The sequence below is a fragment of the Tasmannia lanceolata genome, unplaced genomic scaffold (genome assembly GCF_043159265.1).
Source record: "Tasmannia lanceolata isolate RefF3 unplaced genomic scaffold, GAP_Taslan_0.1 ptg000013l, whole genome shotgun sequence".
NCBI lineage: Eukaryota > Viridiplantae > Streptophyta > Magnoliopsida > Canellales > Winteraceae > Tasmannia > Tasmannia lanceolata.
This window is the reverse complement of record NW_027518690.1, coordinates 36,048,324-36,060,941: the sequence shown is the minus strand read 5'-3', so window position 1 is coordinate 36,060,941 and position 12,618 is coordinate 36,048,324. Positions and strand designations below refer to the sequence as shown.

At 38.6% G+C, this 12,618-nt stretch overlaps 1 protein-coding gene across 1 annotated transcript in view; it reads right to left on the bottom strand.

Annotated features, from left to right (window-relative positions):
- Nucleotides 1-10,991, bottom strand: part of LOC143890043 (adenylate kinase 4) — a 30,367-nt gene extending 19,376 nt beyond the window's left edge. Inside the window, exons 1-5 of the mRNA XM_077394567.1 lie at nucleotides 10,770-10,991; nucleotides 8,440-8,585; nucleotides 8,206-8,325; nucleotides 7,908-8,075; nucleotides 7,183-7,272 (exon numbers count right to left, since the gene is read on the bottom strand). Of these exons, the coding sequence (XP_077250682.1) occupies nucleotides 7,183-7,272; nucleotides 7,908-8,075; nucleotides 8,206-8,325; nucleotides 8,440-8,585; nucleotides 10,770-10,878 (633 nt within the window). The 5' untranslated portion in view covers nucleotides 10,879-10,991. The remainder of the gene's footprint in view (nucleotides 1-7,182; nucleotides 7,273-7,907; nucleotides 8,076-8,205; nucleotides 8,326-8,439; nucleotides 8,586-10,769) is intronic.
- Nucleotides 10,992-12,618: the final 1,627 nt, after the last annotated feature.

The window sequence follows — 12,618 nt, the reverse complement described above, 5'->3', positions numbered from 1 at the left end:
TCCCAATTTTTTGTCAATGATCTAGGCCACACAAACCCTTCTAATTTTCAATAGCCCACGCCCAATATGGGCGATTTCCTTTGAGCCAAAAGAAGGTTGCCAGGTTAAGAGTGGAACATTCTAGCTTTTTTATCTTCACCCATTGCGTTGTTTCCAAAATCTAATCTTCTAATCCTACCGTACACTTTCTCATCTCTAATCTTAGTAACCCATGCTACCCTCTCCCCTATAAATACCTATCCATTCCACATGTTTGAAAAGAATAAAAAAATAAAATCCCCCTCCCTTAGAAAACATCCACCCTTCCCCTTTCCCATAACCAATTTGACCAACCCAACCTTCTTTTCTATCCCTAGACCATTCGGTCACCCAGCCTAGCCTAAGCCCACCACCATTCTTCCTCTCCCACTCTAGCTCACAACCTACCACCAACTCTCCTTCAATAAACCTTGGCCGAACTACATTTTTTTCACCCTCTTCTTTTATTTTGGATGAACCAATCAATAACACTTGATTGGGTTCGGCAATTCCATTACATTCAACATCAAAGTGAAAGATTCAAGGAGAAAGACAGCGCAGGGATCGACATCAAACTCCGGAAGAGGTAGGCTTTTGTTAATCCATGGATTAGAATTCATGATCATGCTAACTTAGTTCAAACATGTCCATGTTAGGGTTCATACTAGTATAGTTCATGCACATCTCTCAAGTCTCACCTCTTTTCCTCTTTTCTTTTATTTTTAATGAAAAATTCATCTTAGATCTAAGATCATGTTAGATTATAAATGATGCTAGGATTAGAATTCATGTTCATATTCACTCTCACCTCTATTCTCTTTTTCTTTTTATTATCCCCAAACCCTGTCCCAAAATCCAATCGAGTAGACCTAACCTTAACTCGCCCAACTACTTTAGCCCGAGTATAACTCCAAGCACCCGTTCGGCCCCCTCTAAGCTCCTTAGCTTCCCCATCATTCGGTCTCACTTTAGACATCCCTGACCGTGAAGAAAATAAGATCATGAAAGCTCAGTGGGAAGAAAAATTGGGTAAACTCACGTCAAAGGGTAAGTCCATAGCAACCACATCCGAGGTTCACCCTCAACCCAAACTGTCTCTTCTAACCATTGAGGATCAAGAGCAATACAACGAAGAAAATTGCACTCCAGTTCCTCCTCCAGAAGAGAAATCCCTTATTGAGAAATTTGAACTGTTTCTTCAAGAAGTCAAGGGCATCAAGAACCGAGAGTCAAGCAATTTCAATCCTGATGACTTGACTCTGTTTCCGAATGTTCGTCTCCCTCCAAACTTCTAGATTCCAAACTTCGATAAATACAATGGTACATGTTGTCTTTACAAATGTTCATCATACGGTTGCAGTCCCAAGGATTGAATTCGGAGTAGATGGCTCAGTTGTTTCCCACTTCATTGACTGACACTGCACGTAGATGGTATTTGAGTTTGGATATGACAAAGGCCAGGACTTGGAATGAGATCACCGAACAGTTCATCAAATTTGCCCAGAATGTACGGTCCTGACCAATTTGGTTTAAATTTGCCCCTAGGGTCAGAGGTAGGAGCTCGATTTTCTTTCAACACCAGGTCTCCCTCTAATTCTCTGACTTTCACTTTCTTGTTAAAGGCTCTTGCTATTCTGCACTGATACCCTTGGGTGTGGTATAAGACTTTGAGTCGCTTTTCGTCCAACATGTTTAGCTCTTGATATCTAGCATTTGCCCATTCTGTTTCAGGTAATTGACTTTCCATTAGCACTAGCAATGATGGTATTTGGATTTCAACCGGCAACATGGCCTACATCCCGTAGACTAAGGAATAAGGAGTAGCACCAGTAGAGGTTCGAATTGATGTTCTTTAGGCCCACAAAGCGTATGGAAGCTTGTTGGACCAACCTTTGTAAGTTTCTGACATTTTACTAAGAATGGCCTTGACATATTTGTTTACGGCTTCCACAGCTCCATTGGTTTGTGGCGTATAGGGCGAGGATTTGTGGTGCTTGATTTTGAACTCCTGGCAGAGAGTAATCACTTCTTTATTAAAATGGGAACTATTGTCTGAGATTAACTTGTGTCGAACCCCGTATCTGCAAATGACGTTGGTCCTGATGAATTTGGCAACTGATGCTGATGACAATGAAACATATGAGGCGGCCTCAACGCATTTGGTAAAGGCTACAAGGATGTACTCGTGTCCATTTGAGGATTTCGATGAAATCTTTCCAATGATATCAATGCCCCACACTGAGAATGGCCAAGGCGATGTGAGAGAATGCAACTCTGAAGGTGGTACATGGATAAGATTGGCATGTACTTGACATTTATAGCATTTCTTGACCAATACAAAATAGTTTGATTCCATTGTAGGCCAATAGTATTTAAGGCGTAGGATTTTCCTAGCAAATCATTTTTCCATTCATGTGTGGGCCACAAACACCCTCATGGGTCAAGGATCTTGGTGGCCCGATCTTCTGTGACACACAAGAGTTGAATGCCATCAAAAGACCGATGGCACAATTCATTTCCGCAGATGACAAAATTGAAGGCTAATTTCTGTAGGGCTCTTCTTTCCTTGTTGGAGGCTTCTGGGGGATGCCCCTGGCCTGAGATAAAGTTTTTGATATCTGTAAACCAGGGTTGGCCATCTGGACATCTGGCTGCTATTTCTATAACATCACAATGAGCAGGAACCCATTGTTCTTGGATTGTTATTAGCCTCATCTTCATACCGATTGGTATGTCTATCATAGAGGCTAATGTGGCCAAAGCATCTGCAAATTGATTCTTTACTCTGGGTAGGAAAGTAAATGTGATATCCTTGAATTGTTCCACAAGAACATCCAGGTATTCATGGTATGGGATGAGTCTCTCATCTTTGGTTTTCCACTTTCCTTGAGTTTGACAAATGATCGGCATCAAATCACCATATGCATCAAGTTCATCAATGCCAAGGGCTAGTGCTGCTTCTAATCCCACAATACGGGCCTCATATTCCGCCATATTGGTGGTGCATTCGAATTGAAACTTGACAGCGAGAGGGATATGCTCATTCCGGGGTGAAATGAGCAATGCCCGTACTCCTTGCTCCTTTTGGTTGGAAGCACCATCAAAGTATAGGGTCACCTAGATTCGTAGAACTCTTCCTCCATTATCATGATTTGCTCATCTAGAAAGTCTGTTCTCAAGATTCCAGTTTCTTTTATCGGTATCTCTGTTAATTGGCCAGCGATGGCCCTGCCCTTAACAGATTTCTAAGTGACATAGGTAATATCGAGTTTTGAAAGTTGAAGTAACCACCTGGCGGTTCTTCCTGTTAAGGCAGGTTTCTCAAAAAGAAACTTCAGGGGATCCATTCGAGACAAAAGTAACACTATGAGAGAGTAGGTAATGTCTAAGCCTTTAGGTGGCCCAGACAAGTGCTAGATAGGTTTTCTCTAAAGAAGTGTACTTTTGCTCATATTCCAACATCTTCTTGCTTAAATAATAAATGGCTCTTTCATGCTTGGTTTCAGAATCTTGTTGAGCAAGCATACAACCCATAGCCATCTCAGTATTGACAGATATAGCAGCAAGGGTTGCCCCGAAATTACTGGTGCAAGCACATGTGGTTCAGATAGGCACCACTTAATTTTATCAAAGGCCTCTTGTGGCATTCTTCTCTCCATTCCTTGGATGCATTCCTTTTCAGCAACTTGAATATAGGTTCGCATGTCGAGGTTAGATGAGCTACAAATCGGCTTAAGAATTGGATCCTTGCCAGAAAGCCTCGAATTTCTTTTTCTGTCTTTGGAGGGGCCATTTCCTAGATTGCCGTAATCTTTTGAGGATCAACTTCTATGCCCCTTTGGCTGACTAAGAATCCTAGCAATTTGCCTGATGTAACACCAAAAGCACATTTATTTGGATTGAGGCAAAGACGGTATTCAGGATTCTCTGAAAGAATTTTCTTATGTTCACGAAGTGATCTTCTCTTTCTTTTGCTTTGATTATGCAACGGAGTGGTGGCGGCTCTTTGGCAAGTGGCTCCTGCATAAATCAAGGTGCTGGCCCACTGAATCGAAAATCCGAAAGGGCGGTTCAGGCAAAAGCTAGAGCATACGGTCCACCGAATCAAAAACCCAGAAAGGCGGTTTGGTCATGGTAAGATAAGATCCAAGGAAGCTAACTCAAAGAACAGCTTCCAGATTCAAATAGGTTAAGCAATCCAACTTTGCATCCTCGTAACTAAGGGAAGCGAAACCAAATAACTGGAAGAAGTTGGTAATAATCTGAGGAGTATTACTGAACTAGCAAAACAAGTACAAATATTTATATACGAATAAATTATTCTTCAAAAGGCCTGACCTAGCAAATGAAAAATAACATAAATCATTCTTAGAAGCACCAATTATCACTCTCTTTGTTGTTGCTACCTCAATTCTCAGCACTCCAGTCAAAATTTCCAAAAACCCCCTTCAGTCTACCTGAACATTCATTCCTCCCCTTTCCTTTCCAAAGCCGCGGCAAATGACGGAAAGAATAATTCTTCTCCGGTTGATGCAACAAGTCACCAGAACCCAGGGGAAGGAGGTCTCAGAAGCAAGCAAAGAAACATCCGATCAAGTAAAGCCCGATCCAGACAGGGCAGATACATAAAAGCAGAATCAGCAAAATCAGCAGAATCAACAAAACCAGCCCGATCCAGACATGGTAGTTCATAGTCAAGAAATTCAGTAGAACAAAAAATGTAGTCGATGCACAGGCACCTCAATGTAAAGAGACCGAATGAGAGTGAACCTCAGATGTGGATTCTATGAAAACAATGTACTCATGCATCAACAAAAAATTCAATAAAATTCAAGTCTTTAAAAAACTTTTGCAAATAAATTTGCGCATTTTCATCAAATCCCTTAGCAACAAGAAACAATCAGTCGAATTAAGTCATTGCAATGCCTTTCTGGATTAGGTGCATTCCATCTAAGCCAGGTCAGATCTCTTTGACCCTCCGTCCTGCCGACCCCCGTCCCGCCGGTCTTGTCTCATTAACAACGGTCCAATTCCGCAGATAGCCAATTTCGCAGACGTGTCAAATCCCATTAGTCCCCGTCCTGCTGACCCCCATCTCCTTAACAGACCTTCCAATTTCGCAGACAGGCTAATTCCAAAGCGCAATAGGCCACGGGCGAAATATCCCAGTAATGCCCTATTAGCTTTATCCACCATTCTGACGCGCAACAAGCCGGGAGAAATATCCCAGCAATGTCCTATTGGCTTTATCCATCCTTCCGAAACGCAATAGGCAGGGCGAAATATCCCAGTAATATCCTATTGGCTTTATCCATCCTTCTGAAGTGCAATAGACCCGATTTTATTAAATAATCAAATCGAAGGATGAGATTAATTTGAATATTTTTATCACTAATTTAGGGTCATCAGATCAGAATTAAATCAATCGGGGTCGATCCAAACCTGGATTAAACATTAGATCACTTAATTGAGCGAACACCCTACGGAAACCTATGGATCTATGCAGATAAATGTGGGCCATTGAAATTATTAAATCAAATAATTAATAACAGAACTTTAAATCTTTTAATTAGTGTCAAATTCATGTTTTAATGGTTGGTACCATCGATCCGAAATTGATTAAGTTGGTTGGTCCAATCGGATCACCAATTTGATCAACCGTCGGAAATATGGGTCACCATTAAAAATCGACGACTCTCATTTGCTGAAAATTTTAAATTTGGAATCTATGTGGAAATATTGGACTTAAAAGAACGAGGAAAAATCAGGGATTCATAAGTGGTAAAAATCAATAAAAACTAGCAACAAAATCTCGTGGAATCTCCGATTTTGACCTTCCCCTACTTTCTCCACTCTCTCTCTCCTCCTCACGTTTTCCCAAGTATGGGAAAACTGGGAAAACGTCTCCTTGCTCTCCTCTTTCCTATTTTATATAATTTGTTGAATATTTGCAGATTTTGAACAAATCTTTTCAAATTTGGGAGAGAAACATATGATGTGATCTCATTGGTTCAAGACATTGCTTAAAACTTAAAGGGACACTTGTCCTCTCCAAATTGGACCAATTTGTTACCAAATTTCCAGCATATGGGTTATCTTTGGACGTTTCCAAAAGCCTTCCTATTGTTTCTTTGTTTGCAAAAGGGTTGTGGACAAGTGGCATCAACCTATTCATTGAATTGTTTCCTACTTTTTGCAATCAATTAGATCCTTTTTATTCTCGCAAAGTCACTCAAATATAGACATTTTCTCTTGCTCTTGGAAATGTTCCCAATTTTGGAGAAAATGAATATTCCAAATGCTTTCAAACCTATGCATTTGGGGTCCACCTTCTCTAACCAAAACTATGCATTTGACTGGAGCCCACCATTTTACAACTCATGTTTTGATGGCATGGGGCCCACCATTTTCCACCCATGCATAGCATGGGATTGAATACTAGTATATATGTGTGTGTGTACGTGTGTATATATGTATGTATATATGAATATATGTATAGGCAATGGAAATAAAATAAAATAGAAAATAAAATCCCTAGAAATAAAATATCATGGAAATAAACCCTGCTCCGTTTGGTTGCCGGGTTTTTTCTTTTCCTGGGATTTATGTGGGTAAAGGTAGGAGACAAAAGAGGGGACAAGCATTAATTAGAGAAAGATATTATGATGAGTGGAGAGAGAGGGTAGAGAGAGAAAGAGAGACCGCCATTTTCCAGACAAGATTTTGCTGATGTCACCAAGAAAAAGCTGATGTGACCACTAAATATTCTCCCACATAAATCCTAGGAAAAAAAAAAAACCAGCAACCAAATGGAGCAAAGTCCTATTGTGCAAATATGCCACTTATTAGGCCCTACGCGACTTCGATCCTCATCACCAACACAAACACCAAGGCAAGGACAGGTTTGACAATAAGGGATGAATATAAATAACCAGTCAAAAACTGAGTGATTCTCAAGCTACAAACTCCGTTTAAGGACAAAGCACCCAGGAGCATAAACTAGCTAGTAGAGCATTTCTCCAGCTAAATCCAAACAAGAAACAAAACATTAAGGCATAAAAAACAGAGGATTCACATAATTGCATATGAACTAAATCTAAGAATTCTTTTCAATAATAAATCACTTAGAATCAACATAAAAAGATACAGAAACAGCTAGCATACAGGTGCAGTTTGCTTGTGGAAAGCTTCCAGCCTTGACTTAAGAACTGCAGCAGTATCATCTTTCCGCTGAATCAAGGGCTCTCCTGTGACCTTAGAAAAGAAAAAAGTACATTTTCATAAAAAAAGATGCAATCACAACTCATAATTTGATGACGACATCTTAACTAGAAAATCTATGGTACTTAAAATACACATGTAGAATACCAGCCTAGTACATTTCCAAATGTAAATGTTCACCCAAGTGGATTTAGTTTTGCCTTGGGCAAGTTCTTGCCTGAGTACGAGTTTTTTAAAAGTGAGCATGATAACTAACAGATATGAGACCTCGTACACATAACGCAAAAAAAAAAAAAAAAAAAAATCAGTTTTTGATATCTACACGGGAAAATGAGTGGTTTAGGAATTCCAAGATAAAATATAAAACATGAATCAAGCATATTAGAGTATAGGTTAATTTTAGAAGGAAAGATAGGTACATTTTCTTGCAAATTAGGTAAAAGAAAATAAAACGAAGCACTGTCTATAAAATGTTCAAAGGGTGATTAGCCCTCCTTTTAGAACATGATAGTTTTTAGGAAGTAAACGTCTATTTTTAGCCATGACAATCACTGGAAGGAGCAGGTTTGCATCTTTTCAGACATTCAATTATTCTGCTCGAAATTTTTGGCTTAATCTAACGCACAATTTACCAATAACTCAATACAAGATCAATCCCATAAGCTTACATCATCGACACCAGGAACTTTCGGAGGTGCAAACTTTGTATGGTAGGACCGACCACTAGAAGGATGGATCCAACGGCCAGTAATTCTCTCCTCTAATATGGAATCATCAATCTCAAAATTGAGCACCTTGTCAACTTTAGTCCCTTGTTTTTCAAGCATCTGATCAAGCTGGATCGAAATAATATTAGGAGCATGAGTAGAAGCCCATGATACAAACTAAATCAGCAGATATCACAAAAATAATGGTATTCTTTATCATTCAAATACATCTAATATTATGAAAATAAAAGACTATCACCATTTCTGCTTGGACAACTGTTCTCGGGAATCCATCAAGTATGAAACCTTTCTGGCATGAGGGTTTTTTAATCGCATCATCAATAATTCCAACAACCAATTCATCAGAGACGAGTTCTCCCTGAGGAAACACAGCAGAGCCCATCAATGGAACACCCAACTAACTCTCAATAAGACATTTGCGAGGAGAAACAAAATGGAAAGCAAAGATTCTTACAAACAAATGAATCATTACCTTCGCCATAACTTCTTTTGCTATTAACCCAAGTGGGGTTTTAGCAGCAGCAGCAGCTCTCAACATGTCACCAGTGGCCAAGTGGCATAAGCAATATTCATCCTTAATAATGGGTGACTGAGTGCCTTTTCCAGATCCAGGTGGGCCTGCCATTCATCTAATCTTCATGATTATACACATTATAACTAGGCGCCAAAAGTAATATTCGTGCCAGATTATGTTTCCACATAAAACTTCGGTTGCACCATTCAAAAAAACATAAAATTTTGGTTGTAATAAGTAAAAAACCTGATAGATGTTGACATTAAAAAATGAGACGAAACTGCAAAAAAACAGATTAAAGGGAAAGAAGAGGGATTAGATGGGGAAAGAAAAGAGCCATTGCACTCATATCTAACACAATCAAAGCCTAAATTTATCATTTTAGTGCTGAGAATTATCTATATTATGTTTGGGTAGGAGAGATGGCTTTGAAATAATCTACGCTTTGCTACCTTGACACCCACACAAATGTGATAGACTCTAGGGGGAAAAAACACTCCCTCAACTCTAGCATTCCATTTTGAATTATTTTGATACACACATCCTAAGTGTATGAGAAAGGCGGGTTTTTCCAAAAAAAAAAAAAAACAACAACAACATGGGTATAGGTTGATTAATGAGCTGCTTTTGTTTCTGTTAACTTACCAACTTCTCCAAAAGCTTAAGCTGTTGGAGAAAGGCGTTATTTATCTTTTATACTTTAACACTCCCCCGCACGTGTGGCCCACTTGGCAAACATGTGGCACATGTGGTCCCACTTTGGGCAGACCATCGCATGTTGATTTTTGCTATCCGGGAGGTTTGAACTCGAGACACCTTTGGCTTTGATACCATGTTAACTTACCAACTTCTCCAAAAGCTTAAGCTGCTGGAGAAAGACGTTATTTATCTTTTATACTTTAAAAGTTTCTACGAACCTATCATCATGGGTCCCGAGAAAGAAACGAGAAACATGCAACCTAGCAGGATAGCAGGTAGGACAGCACAATCCAGCTTACCCATCAAAAGAAAAGGCTCTAAATTATCTTCACATTTAGTTAAGCACCTTGTCCCCGGCATTAGGACTTAGGGTCTCTTTAGTTACCTCAAAATATAATTAGTGTAATCTCACATGCATATATTTCGAAGTTAAATATGATTGTTTGCACATAATGGTTATCATTGTGATTGTTGAACAAACTGGTTATTATTGTGTTAGAAATGATATGTTTATTAGCTTCCAGAGAAGACCATAAAGTTCCATTTACAAATAAGATCAAATTGAAACAGTCTTGCTTGCAAATAAGAACCAGTTTTTCTTTACTAAAATCAAACATCTCTATTTATGTCTATCGAAAAAAAAAAAAAAAACCAATTTTATTGACATCCAAACAGGCCAAAAGGAATAGGTAGAAATTAGGTGTAGAAAGGTGCTTCATAACAGATAGACCAAACACACCAAATCCAAGAACATGGATAAAGAGAAATAAACAGATAAACTAAGGCCCTGTTTGGATTGCAGTAATTTTTTGGAAAAGAAAAAAATTTCCAAATTTTTTTTTTTTTTCATGGTTTGATTACCTATGAAAAAAGTGACTTGAACCACAGCAGTTCAAGTTTTATTTTATTTACAGGGACCTTTAATTTATAATAATATCCCTAAAATTTATCATTTCCCTTTAAATTGCGGTCCTTGCAGAAATTAAAAAACTTCCTAGGAAAAACTTGTCCTCAAGAAATGCTTTTCCTGTAATCCAAACTACGGCCCTCTTTGGATTGCAGGAATTTTCTAGAAAAGTTAGGTAAAGAAAAAAATGAAAAATACATCTAAAATTTCCCTTTTTTTCTGACATGCAAAAAAATGATAACTTGAACTAACCCCATTCAATTCTTAATAGTGGGGCCTTCAATATATTATAATACCCCTCCAAATTAAACATAATCATATCATGTACCCTTAAATTGTGGAAAGAAATTTTTTTCTTCAGAAAAGATTTTCCATCAGAAATGTTTTTCTTGGAATCCAAACAGAAAAAATATGAAAAGCTCGAAAAAATTTCAAGTTCACTCAGCTTGTGATCCAAATCTAGAGTAGGTTCAGCTTCTAACCAGATCAAAATGAATCAAAATCTGAAAAAATAAGAATATTCAAAGCAAAATAACCAACAAAGACCACCAAAACCCTATTCAAAGAGAAAATACCCTCAATAAAGAAATTTCCACAAGAAGAATATACAAAACCCTAGATTTACTGTTCTTTCTAAAGCTCCGAATGCATAAAAAAAAGATGAAAGAGAGAATGGGTTTACCAACTAGAATAAGGCGTTTGTCTGGTTTTGTGGAGCATTTCATGCGACGAAGGAGCTCCGTCATCAGATCTACCGAAGGGATATTCTCCAAATCTGATGAACTTGCCATTTTTTCCCTGAAAAAAAAATCCAACCTTTTTTTTTTCTCTTCTGTTCTTCAACTCTGAAGGAGAGAAGAAATGAGGGAGAGGCGATTTTTCCAAGGTATGGAACGAATACTTCTCATATTCCACCCTTCTTTATTCGTTTATGTGAAATGACTATAATGCCATTAGACGTACTTTAAAATTAGGGGATTGGTCTTAGGTCACATTGGTAAGTTGGTGAGGTTGGTTGGTGGGTAAATCCAACTTTTGGGAAATGATATCAGCACCTCAATGTTTTGATATCTGCCTTTTAAAATAGTAAAAGACAAGCTAGTTGAGTGTGATATCAAAACATTGGAGTGCTGATATCATTTCCTTGTCTTTTTTATTAGTATGGTAAAGAAAAGGGTCTGGATTTATCACTTCCCTTTACTATTTTGGTGTTGTTTTAAGAGGAATTCTAAACTGAATGGCACCACTAAAAAGACCAGCCGCCCACAATGCGTCCTTGTGGCAGGTTTTTGCAAGCAGCCTTCAATTTAGCATTCCGCTTTTTTTACACTCTTTTTATTGCTTCGAGCTTATGTCGTTTTCCGCTTTTTTCAACTTTTTATTTTTATTTTTTATAGGGAACTTTTATATTCGCCCCATTTGGAAAAATATATCATTTCCTTTTTTTATAAGCTGAAATTGACTATTCACGTATCTAGAGATCTGAACCCTAAGACGTCACTCGTAACAAACGTCTTTAGCAAAGACTGTCGTGAAGCTCATTTCCCTATTCTTTTTCATAGCAGTCAACCGTTGGAAATAACTAAAACGAAAAATTGGAGCCGGGGATCTCAGGAATTTGTATTTTGGATTAAAATCATGAGTGTTTCACCTTTTTTTTTTTTTTTTTTTTGTTGGGTAAGCTGGGGTTAGGCAAGACCCCTACCAGATATCATTAAAAAGAGAAAAAGTACAATCAGGGGGCTCAAAGGCCAACAGTTTGTGTGGCAAGCTCCAACAAAACCACCAGCAAACAATGGAAGAAACCATTGAACAGATAAAGAGACATACGAGAGAATGGCTCCAAAAGAGCATCCCTAGAAACATAGCAAATGAGAATAAAATAGACATGGGAACTACAATCTAGTATACAAAGTTCCAGAGGAGTCATCTAAGCCGAGGACCATCAGATCAGGGGGCAAGTTTGAGGGAGGAAGATCTTCTCCTTTGATGCAACAATTAGTTTTGGATAAAAGATCTGCTGCTGAGTTGGCTTCCCACTAGATATGTGTAATCTTCCAACTTTGAAATTCACCAAGGAGAGCTTTGAGGTTGAAGAGAATTGGAATTTGCTTCCATTGGCATTTGATTTTCCCATTGATAGCATTGACGGTGAACAGGGAGTCAGATTCAATCCAAAGGTGATTGAGGCCTAACTTCCTTGCTGAGGCGGTACTGTAGACACCCCATTTTGACCGGACCATTTTCCCCAAAATCGAATAAATTCTCGAAATCGAATAAAATCCCAATCCCGAGGTTGAGTCGAGGTCCTGAACCAAATCCCCAAATTCCCGAAAAAGTGGACCCCAAACGCGAAGAAAACCCGAAATTGTACCAACATGTTATGCTCATTGGTAGGTGCAAGTTCCCTAGAGGGTGGTTGATACTTTGAAGAGGACATCTGCAAAATTCCTAACAAATTGAGCGAAAAATGGCAGAAAAGACGTGCCAAATTTGTGCAGTTATCAAACACTTGTGTGCAAATATTCCCC